The sequence below is a fragment of the Diabrotica undecimpunctata genome, chromosome 3, assembly GCF_040954645.1.
Source record: "Diabrotica undecimpunctata isolate CICGRU chromosome 3, icDiaUnde3, whole genome shotgun sequence".
NCBI classification, from domain to species: Eukaryota; Metazoa; Arthropoda; class Insecta; order Coleoptera; family Chrysomelidae; genus Diabrotica; species Diabrotica undecimpunctata.
Genome location: NC_092805.1, coordinates 147,996,944 through 148,007,878, shown reverse-complemented (window position 1 = coordinate 148,007,878; position 10,935 = coordinate 147,996,944). Strand labels below are relative to the sequence as shown.

At 34.9% G+C, this 10,935-nt stretch overlaps 1 protein-coding gene across 1 annotated transcript; it reads right to left on the bottom strand.

The window, feature by feature from the left end:
- Nucleotides 1-5,545: 5,545 nt before the first annotated feature.
- LOC140436211 (facilitated trehalose transporter Tret1-like) lies at nucleotides 5,546-10,598 on the bottom strand. The gene is made up of 2 exons (XM_072524907.1): nucleotides 10,411-10,598; nucleotides 5,546-6,931 (listed from the first exon to the last, which is right to left on the bottom strand). The coding sequence occupies exons 1-2, from the start codon at nucleotides 10,550-10,552 to the stop codon at nucleotides 5,592-5,594; spliced, it is 1,482 nt and encodes a 493-aa protein (XP_072381008.1). The 5' UTR covers nucleotides 10,553-10,598; the 3' UTR covers nucleotides 5,546-5,591.
- Between the last annotated feature and the right edge of the window lie 337 nt (nucleotides 10,599-10,935).

Genomic DNA, 10,935 nt, shown 5'->3' with positions numbered 1-10,935 from the left:
AGGCGATATGGTCAATATTTTTACAAATATAACAGGAGTGATGGTCTCCTCCTCATCCTCTATCCTTTATCCTTCGTAAGGATGTAGTGACGTTATGGTATTTGACGAATAGTTGCTATCCATTCTTCTCTCTCCTGGGCGCGGTGTGCTGCCTTAGACAGAGAGTAACCGGTAGCACACTTTATACAATCTGACCATCGGAGTGGCGATCTTCCTCGGGTTCTTTTACCATCTACCTTGCCTTCAACGACCAACCTCTCCATGCCTTCCATTCGTCTGGTAATGTGTCCAAAGTACCTCAATATATTTTGGTTGCTGATTGTGGTAAGCCTAGTATTGATGTCGAGTTCTGTCAATATGGAGACATTTGTGCGATGTGCTGTCCAGGGTATGAGCATCATTTTACGATATACCCACATTTCAAAGGCCATTATACGTAGTGAGTCGGACTTTTTAATGGTCCAAGTTTCTGACGCATAAGTAGCGATAGGAAAGATAAGCGTCCGTACTAGGCGCAGTTTCGTGTTCCTGGTTATGTCCGTATCTTTCCAGATTTTAGTAAGTTTGACCGTTGCTGATCTGGCCACAGTAAGGCGTCGACGTATTTCTTCTTCGCATCCACCATTGTTTGTGATAACAGACCCTAAGTAATTGAAACGGCTTACCACTTCAAACCCCGCTACGTTATTTCTAATTCGATTGATTATCATTACCTTGGTCTTCTGTAAATTAATTTTAAGTCCATATTCACGACTTATAGTATCTAGTCTGTTCATCATGTATTCAAGGTCATTTGTTGATGATACTAGTACTAAAGTGTCGTCAGCATAGCGGAGATTGCTGATTTTTCGGCCTCCGACTGATATTTCTCCTTGCCATCCATAATACAATGCGCATGATGTATTCGCTATATATATTGAACAACGTGGGAGAGATAATACATTCTTGACGAACACCGGCTTTTAGTTTAAAATGTTGTTGACTCTTACGTTTGCTGTGTTGTTGATATACAGTTGTTTCAGTAGCTATATTAGATGTTCTGGGATACCCATTTCCCTCAGTATTTCCCACATTCTATGCCACTTTACATTATCGAACGCTTTCGAGTAGTCGACGAAGTACAAATATGTTTTTAGATTAAATTCTCTAGATTTTTCTATAATTTGTCTGAGATTGAGAATTTGTTATCGTGTGCCTCTTCCAGGGACAAATCCACATTGTTCTTGTGGGATCTTTGGTAGAAGTATTGATTTTAATCGCTCGTTAATTATCTTTAACAGAACTTTACTTGCGTGGGAGATCCGGGCTATAGTGCAGTAGTTATTACAGTCAGTTGGTGAGCCTTTCTTATAAATGGGTATGAAAGTGAGCTTACACCAATCATCTGGCCATTGTCCTGTGTTCCAGATCTCATTACACAGTTTGAGCATTACTTTAATTTCTATGTTTCCCATTTCTTTAAGCGCCTCCGCCGTGATTCCGTCTTCTCCTTGAGATTTTTCAGTTTTTAATTTTTTTATTGCGGTTTCTATTTCCAATTTTAAAATATGTGGTTCCTTTTCGTCATTTATTTCTTCTAGATTAAAGTCTTCATGGTCACTATTCAACAACATCTCGCAATATTGTTTCCATGTCACTGCTATGCCCTCTGGATTGGTGATGATCGTTCCCAAGTTATCTTTAATTATCTGCGTTTGTGGTTTAAAGTCTTTAGTTTAGTTTAGAACTCAAAGTATTTTACTTTGATAAACAGTTCTCTAGATTCTTGACGGTCAGCGTGTTCTTATAGTTTTTTGCATATTTCTTTAATATGATTATTTTTTCCTCTTCTACTTGATTTTATGCGTCTGTTTACATTTGCTATCTCGTTTTCAGTTTCTGTTTGATTTGAAGCATTGTTTCTAATTTTTTTCGTCGTTCTTCTACTAAGTTCAGTGTTTCATCAGTCATCCAGTGTTTTTCTTTCCTTGGGGTTTCTTTGGGGTTTGTAATATTTATTGCGTCCATAATCCACGTCTTTTTATGCTCTCATGTTTGATTGGGATCACCAGTAATGTTTGGTGTGTTAGGTACTATGTATTAGTGTTTCTTTGTATTTTTCAGGTTCTTTAGGTATATATTTAATTGTTTTATTTGTTTCGGTTTTTTTACGAAATTTGATACGGAACTCGGATTGTAACAGTTTATGGTCTGTTTCACAATCTGCCGCTGGTTTTGTCTTTACGGCGACTAATGAACTTTTCCATTGTCTGCTGACAAGAATATAATCTATTTGGTTTTTATATCTTCCCCCGGTGAAGTCCAAGTCGATAGTCTTCGCGGATGATGTTTAAACATGGTGTTTATGATACTTAGTTCAGTGTCAATGACAAATTGTAATAGCCTTTCTCCTCTATCATTTTGTTCACCTATTCCAAACCCACCAACTGTTGCTTTCAGCAGATCTTCTGTTGTTATTTTGCCCATTTTTGCGTTCCAATCATCCAATATTATGACTGGTTCTTTTTTGGGTATATTAGCGATGTTACTGTTTAATAACTGCTAGATCTCTTTCACTTCTTCATCTGTTCCATCGCATGTTGGCATATACACTTGTAGTACCTACATGGATCTTTGTTGGCTGTCCATCGAGAGTAATTTTAATTAGGCGGTCATTTATTGGAAGGTATTCATATACACATTTTGCCAAGTTCTTCTGTACCAGTATTGCTACGCCTTTTTGACCGGGTTTTATTGGCTCCCGACATGAATATTTTATAGTAGTTGGATTCCCAGTGACACTGTGTTGGTCTAACGACATAAAAATTCTAGAGTTTGTATTGTCCTGACAAATTAACAAGGATTGTGTAAGTATTAGGTCGACTAAAGGTGAAATATATAGCTGTCTACAGAAACTTTGTACGTTTTGAAAATTGGGACGAGATGTGCCAATTCTAAGGAATGATATGAAAGACATAATTTTAACACCGAGTTTCTGTAGTTCTGTTTCTAGAATATTATGTGGAATTGTTAGGCATACATTAATATTAGTCATTTACTGGGAGTAATTATAGTACATTATAGTACTGGGGATATCTCTAGTACAATTATCATGGCAATGAGTACTAAAGGAAAAAAAGAAACTGATCATGGGAATTGGAGCCCAAGATCCGGCAGGGGAGGAACAGACAAGGACTCCCAGGTCGTTAACCGGTGAAACCCTTGTCAAACTTCGAAACAAGACAAACTGAAATTATCAAAAACAAAAATAGGTACGTGGAACGTCAAAAGCATGTATCAACCTGGTAAAATGCATAACATCCTTCAGGAAATGGGAAGACTGAATATAAATATATTAGGAGTAAGCGAAACATGGTGGCCTAACTCAGGATATCTTTCAACAAAAACCGGTATCTTATATTATTCGGGAAACACTGATAACCAACATAGACGTGGAGTAGCAATTATTGTCGATACAGAGGTCAACAGTCAATAGAGGGCTTTGTCCCAATCTCAGAAAGAGTAATGCTACTACAAATAAGGACATTACACACAAAACTAAATCTGATCCAGGTATATGCGCCAATGACGGATGCAACAGAAGATGAAGTGGAAATATTCTACCAACAAATTGAAGATGCACTGAAAATGACAAAGAACAGGGAAATCACAGTAGTTATGGGCGATTTCAATGCAAAAGTCGGCAAAGAGGAGCTGGAACAGTAATGGGAGACCAAGGACTAGGGGAACGTAACGATAGAGGCGATCGTCTAATACAATTCTGCCAAGAACAAAGTCTAATAATCACAAACACGTTCTTTAAATTACCAAGGAAACGGTTATATACATGGCGCTCACCAGCAGATAAACCGGAAAAAGTTGTAAGAAACCAAATCGACTATATAATGATTAAAGAGAGATATCGTAACACCATCAAATCAGTTAAAACATATCCAGGAGCAGATGTCGCATCAGAACATAACCCACTAATCGCTAATGTCACGCTTAAGCTTAAACGTATAAGAAAACCACAAAGAACTCCAAAATTAGATGTTAGAAAACTGAAAGAAGTTAATATAAAGATCAGACTTCAACAGAAAATGTACGAAAACATTGATAAATTAGATACTAACCCTTACGAGATAAACGAACAATGGGAAACACTAAAAAACTGCCTCTTCGCTCCATGCAAAGAGATATTAAAAGAACCGACACGAAAGAAAGACAATTGGATGACCGACGAGATACTCGGCATGATGGAACAACGAAGACAAGCCAAGAATAAAGACAGTCACAATTACAAAATCATTAACAACGAAATACGACCGGTTTCTGCTTTATGTGATAGAAGCATGGACACTTAACGCGTCGACTGCTAAAAAGTTGGAAGCATTTGAAATGTGGGTGTATAGAAGAATCCTGAAGATATCATGGACCGAGCATGTAACAAACAACGAAGTCATGAGAAGAATCAACAAAAGAATGGAAGTATTGGAAACCATCAAGACACGAAAGCTGCAATACCTGGGGCATGTTATGCGTAATGAGAGATACAACCTACTTCAATTGATTATACAAGGGAAAATCCAGGGCAAGAGAAGTGTAGGAAGAAGAAGAATCTCATGGTTGCGTAACTTAAGGGAATGGTACGGATGCACATCAATTGAACTATTCAGAGCAGCAGCATCTAAGATCAGAATAGCTATGATGATTGCCAACCTCCGTCGCGGAGATGGCACGTGAAGAAGAAGAAGGGAGTAATTAATCTTCTTGTGTGTATTATTTGATTGTTTACTATGATTTGTTCTTAATGAATATTGAAACATTTATCAAAAAATTCTTCTTTGGATAAATAAATATAAATCCTACTATTAGCTATACGTGATGGGAACATTATATATTTTGAAGATATAACTGATCCCAGTCATACAAGGTAATCTTCTAATTTTACATTTTCTAATAAACTGAATAAAATAGCTTGCTTTGAAAAGGTTGCTGGAAAAATTAAGAGAACTGGTTACTGATGAGTATATTTTTTTAGGTATTCGTGATTAAATACAGCTTATTTTCTAAGCTAATTCGGAATTAATATTATCCTCTTCAATAAATTTTGAAATTAGTCATTAAATCTGAATGCGGTCCTGTATCAAAACTATAACACGTCAATTAAGCCTATGTAAAAACAAAAAAGATAAGAAATTCTTGTTTATATTTGAAATATTCGGTGTTTTTTCTTTTGTTGTCAAAAGGATATTATTAGCGAATCCCCTCCTCCGCCGTTGATTTTTCTACTTAAGTTCATTAAGTATGAAATTATCATTACCTTGAGAATAAAGGAGCTATATATAAGAATATTCTTGAATAACATTGAGATAAACTCATATACAGGTGTTCCAAAGACGATACTTAAAATAGTAAAGACAATTATTTACTCATTTTTCCCAGACCGTACAGATACAATTTATAAATAATTTAAAAAATGTATGATAAAAAGTATTTCAATATTTACATAAAGGTATAAGTTATGAGATAAGTTGATAGATGACATAAATTAGAATAAATAGAGAAACGTTTCGTGACATTTTATTTATAAGGATGTATTTAAAAAATAATTAATAATTTTTTAACATCTCTTGAATTTGTAATATACTTTTACCATTTGTCTCTGGTAAATATTTATAAATTAAAAATGAACCTACAAAACAACTGAAACTAAACAACCATACAGCCCAGTGGGTTCCAATAGTTGCAGCAATAATTGGATAACTGGATGTTAATAAGAAAGCCACTATGCCTAAAACTGTCATGAGGAAACTTCCAGCAGCAGCTCTGTTCTCAGCAGTAAACATTTCGTGGATAATGCTGATTGGAATTGGACCTAATCCCAGTGAGTACAGCATTACATTCGAAAGAACCAAGATAAGAGGCAACCATTGCAACTGATGAATTATAGGATGGTTTATGTGTTTTAAGTAGAAATAGCAACCTAATCCAAAAAGTGGTACTCCTGTTGCCAGAGAAGACAAAAACAGCATTCTCTTTCTTCCTACTCGCTCTACTACACTAGAAGTAATGGCATAACATATCATTTTTGCAATGGATGCAATTACACCTACTTTATGACCGGACATGCCAGTACCAGCTGAATTAAAAAATGGTGCCAAGAACGACATAATTACAGAAACCCCTGAAAGACAACCCACGGTTAAGGGTAGCAGAGCTAGCATAAGCCCTACTCGAGTTTCTTTAGTTTTAAATAACGATATAATACTAGAGTTTTGCTTAACATTTCGTTTAGAAGTTACAGTTTCTTCCAATTTTCTAATATCTTCTTCTATTTCCTTGTTGCTTTTATTATGTCTCAGTTTCTTCAATGCTTTATGGCACTGGATCCTCTTGCCTTTAGAAATTAAATATGCAGGACTTTCGGGAAACAATATAAATAGTGTCAGAAATGGAATAGCTGGAACTGTAATCAAAAAATTAAATATTTTATAGCTAAACAAAGGTCCTACTATAAACGTATAAAAGTGACCAATTTGATGAAACAGTCCCAAAAAACAACCAAATTTGGCTCTGTTATGATCCTCGCAAATTTCTGTAACATAAATAGGTACAATAGCAATGGCACCCTGCAAAAATATACTAATAATACACTTTGAAACAATTATCACAGTCACAGATCTACTAAAAGTCAACAATAGCGATCCCAATAAAATAAAAAGTACCATTCCCTGTAAAAATAATTTTCGGCCCAAAATATCCGAAAATTTTGGTAATGCAAGCGTTCCAATAAGTCCAGCCAGTACTGGAACACCTGCTATCATTGATATATCTACGGTGGTGGCCGGTTGTTCCAAAGGATTTATGTGGCTGTCATTTGAAGTTATTTTTGGTATAGCTGGAGAATTCCATACTATATGTGCTCCACTTAATAATATCGGCATTTGTACTAAAAAAAGAAACTTTTATTAAAAGTGAAAATAATATAATATAAAGTACTTAACACCCAAAGTATTTCTCTTTCCCATAGTACTACAGCTTAAGTCGGACCCCAGCCTCCCTTAGAAGTATTTAAAACTTATGTTTTATGAGGCATGTGGAGGAAAATTAAAAATTACTCAACAAGAAAATTAGTTTTACATACAATGTATATCAACATTAAAAAAAAATACAAGTATTCCTAGTGTTTACTTAACACTTTGACTGTGCACAGAAGGTTCCTGTGCACCACACTAATTATTGTTTTATGAAAATGGATTTAAAACTCTTTATCAACATACCTTAGATACCTCGTTTTAAGAAATTTAAAAATAAAAATTAACAAACTAAGAAACAGAGCTGAAGAAGAGACTAGTAACAGAGATGTAATATTAGCAATAGTCGAAGAGTTTTTCACAGAGGTATATATACCAAGGGAGAAAGATATCAATGCGCAACCTCCAATTATATTAAAAATTGGGGTACTAAGCTAAGGATCAGATTTATTGCCCGATATACCAAAATCAAAAATCAAAGAGGCCCTAAAGAAAGTGCAAAATAATCGAACGCCAGGCGAAGATAGAATAGTGTCAGAAGCATTAAACATTGGAGGAGATCTATTACTTGAAAAATTAAACTAATTTTCAATATCTGCCTTCACAACGCCAATATTCCAAGAGACTCGATGGGCTACAGAAAATGTAAGCTTCAATACGAAAACAAAAATAATGACAAATTTGGTACCCGACCAGAACATCAGTATTGATGGACAAGAAGTAGAACTCCTAGATAAATATAAATACCTAGGACATCAAATTATGATTGGCAGGGATAATCAAACACATTAACTAAAGAGAAGAATCGGTCTTGTGTGGACAGCATATGGAAATCTGAGAGGAACCTTTTAAAGTGAGCTGCCTACATACCTGAAGAGAAAAGCAGTTGATCAATGCGTCCTCTTATCGTTAACACACGAAGCAGAAACACATACTTTAACAAAAACCTCGGCTACCAAACCACCGATTAATACAGTGAATAATGGAGCGATCCATGTTAGGAATAACACTGCGAGACAAAATAAAAAACGAGGAGGTCAGAAGAAGATCCAGGGTGATTGACGTCATCGAAAGATTAGCCAGACTAAAATGAAGATGATCAGGACATATAGCTAGAATGACGAATGGTCGATGGACAAAGAGGTTATTTGGATGGAGACCAAGGAAATATTTAAGAAAACAAAATAAAAACTGGATGAGAGTGGCACACAATGGACACTATTGAAAACACGAGGAACACGATGGTTAGCAGTGGAGTTTTGAGGCTGAATGATAATGATGATGAAGATAATGATGTGACTTAAATCAAGCTTACTATTTGGAAGACCACACAGCACATTTTTGATTGCATATTTGAATTATCAGAATAAGAAATAGTGGAAATAATACATGGGACAAAACATGTGTTTTCAACACATTACAAATTATTTGGATAACTAGAATTTCCATACGTGCGCTATACAATAGTAAGTAAATTTATTACGTAAACATTTATAGCGTACAATCTCAATAACTTTTTGGATTTAGGTATAGGAAGAAATAGAGCAAGTGCAGGCAAAACATGATATTTTTAATGTACATAAAAAAGTGAAAGAACTTGCAGGTACACAAAAACGTAAGCAGCCAAATACTCTGTATAATGTCAACGGAAACATAATAATAGAACTAGAAGAACAGTTGAAGACATGGAAAAACTATATTGAAGAACTCTTTGCAGATGATAGACAACAATCTAAGTAACATACAAGGAGACGAAGGTCCAGAAATAACGGAAGAAGTAATGTACGCACTAAAAAGAATGAAAAATGGTAAAGCTCCAGGTCCAGATGAAATACCAACGGAAATCCTTAAACTAATAGAAAAGACTCGATTCACATTTTAGTTGACTTTCCATGGCTTTTATCCACCTTTGTTATTATACCAAAAAAGATAAATGCGAAACAATGTAGTGATTACCGTACAATCAGTCTGATGAGCCATGTACTGAAAATATTCCTGAAAATTATACACTCTAGCTAGAGTACACAAAAAACTGGAAATGGACATCAATAATACCCAGTTTGGATTCCGAAATGGACTTGGAACAAAAAAGGCGTTGTTTGCACTGAACGTTATGTCTCAAAGATGTCTTGACATAAATCAAGATATATTCATGTGTTTCATAGATTACAACAAGGCCTTTGATAAAGTGTGGCATGATCACCTAATCAGACTCCTGACAGAAAAGAATTTAGATAAACGAGACATCCGACTAATAGCAAATATGTACTACAATCAGAAAGCAGTAGTGAGAGTAGAGAATAATACCACTGAAGAAATTGAAATAAAGCGAGGTGTGAGACAAGGGTGTATACTGTCACCAACCCTGTTTAATCTCTATTCCAAAGACGTAATGAATAGAACACTCTCTGAGCAATTCGTAGGTATTAAAATAAATGGTGTTAGATTAAACAATCTGAGATTTGCCGCCGACACCGTTCTGATCACAGAAACACTTGAAGAGCTGCAGACATTGGTGAATAAGATAGCAGATTACAGCGAAGAATATGGACTATCTTTGAACATAAAGAAAACTAAATTTATGGTAATATCGAAATCAACACAAAATGTTCAAAATAGCAAATACAAATATTTAGGTACTTTTATAAATGAAGACAACGATCAAGCTCAGCAGAAATCAAAATAAGAATAGAAAAAGCCAGATCCGTATTCACTAAAATGAAGAGAGTGTTCTGCGGAAGAGATTTGAGCCTTGAAATGAAACTTCGCCTGATGAGATGTTACGTACTTTCTGTGCTGTTCTACGGAATAAAGTCATGGACGTTGAAAAAGATTGATACCAAAAAATTAGAGGCATTTAAACTGTGGATGTATCGCAGAATCCTGAGAATATCATGGACCGAGAGAGTTACAAATGTCGAGGTCTTTAGAAGAATAAATAAAGAAAAGGAAATCATATTTACGATCAAAAAATGAAAACTGCAATACTTGGGACACATTACAAGAGGCGAAAGATATGAACTGCTTTGAATAATTATGCAAGGGAAAATAGCAGGAAAAAGGTCCATAGGAAGAAGACGAAACTCCTGGCTAAAGAATCTACGGGAATGGTATAGCTGTAGCAGCAACGAATTGTTTCGGTCAGCAGTTTCGAAAATACGAATAGCCCTGATGATCGCCAACCTTCGGAACGAAGATGGTAATTGAAGAAGATAGGAAGTAGTTAAAGAAACTAAAAAATTAAAAGAAAAATATCAAATCCATGAATTACAGACAACACTTTTTTTTATTGTAAAAACTTCTTTCAATCGGGAAACTTATTTTCATTGAGAAGAGTTGTAAATGTGTTTTTGGGATATTATTTTATAGGTAATTATTTTTAAATTTCACTTACTCATTAAAACAGTTAGATATAAATATAAAGTATTTGTTTGATTACTTCCATTCTCTGGTTTTAGCTCATGATCACGTTCGGTTTCAGCTCCAACGTACTTTACTTCCAGGAATTTTCCTTCATTTTTCTTGAAAGTGTCCATATTACGTTTGGTCAACTCGAACTTTTTTAGGTTACTAAATGTTTTTTATGTGTCTCTGCGTAATTTTTTTATGATCTGTATTTGTTTTATTGAACCACGGCTTATTTTTATCTCATTTATTTAACAACGCTTAGGAAGGTAATTTTAAATTAATAATCAGATTAATTTTTCACCGTTAACAGAAACTTGGCAAGATACTTGTTAACAACAAATCTTTTCCAAACAATTTACAAATAGGTCTTGAAATCGACATCATACATTAAATTGTAGTTTTTTCTTCTTCTTCGTCTTCTTATGCCTCTAGGTTTTAAAATAATGGCTTGATTAAAAAAATTCTGCTGATTGATTAAAATATGACAGTAGAATCTCTGATGATGTGCACT

Bases quoted from the DNA above. Each gene is read 5' to 3' on its own strand.
- LOC140436211 (XM_072524907.1), bottom strand. From the start codon at position 10,552: ATGGACACTTTCAAGAAAAATGAAGGAAAATTCCTGGAAGTAAAGTAC. The intron at 6,932-10,410 runs GTAAGTGAAATT...TTCTTTTTTTAG, and splicing joins ATATCTAACTGTTTTAATGA to TACAAATGCCGATATTATTA.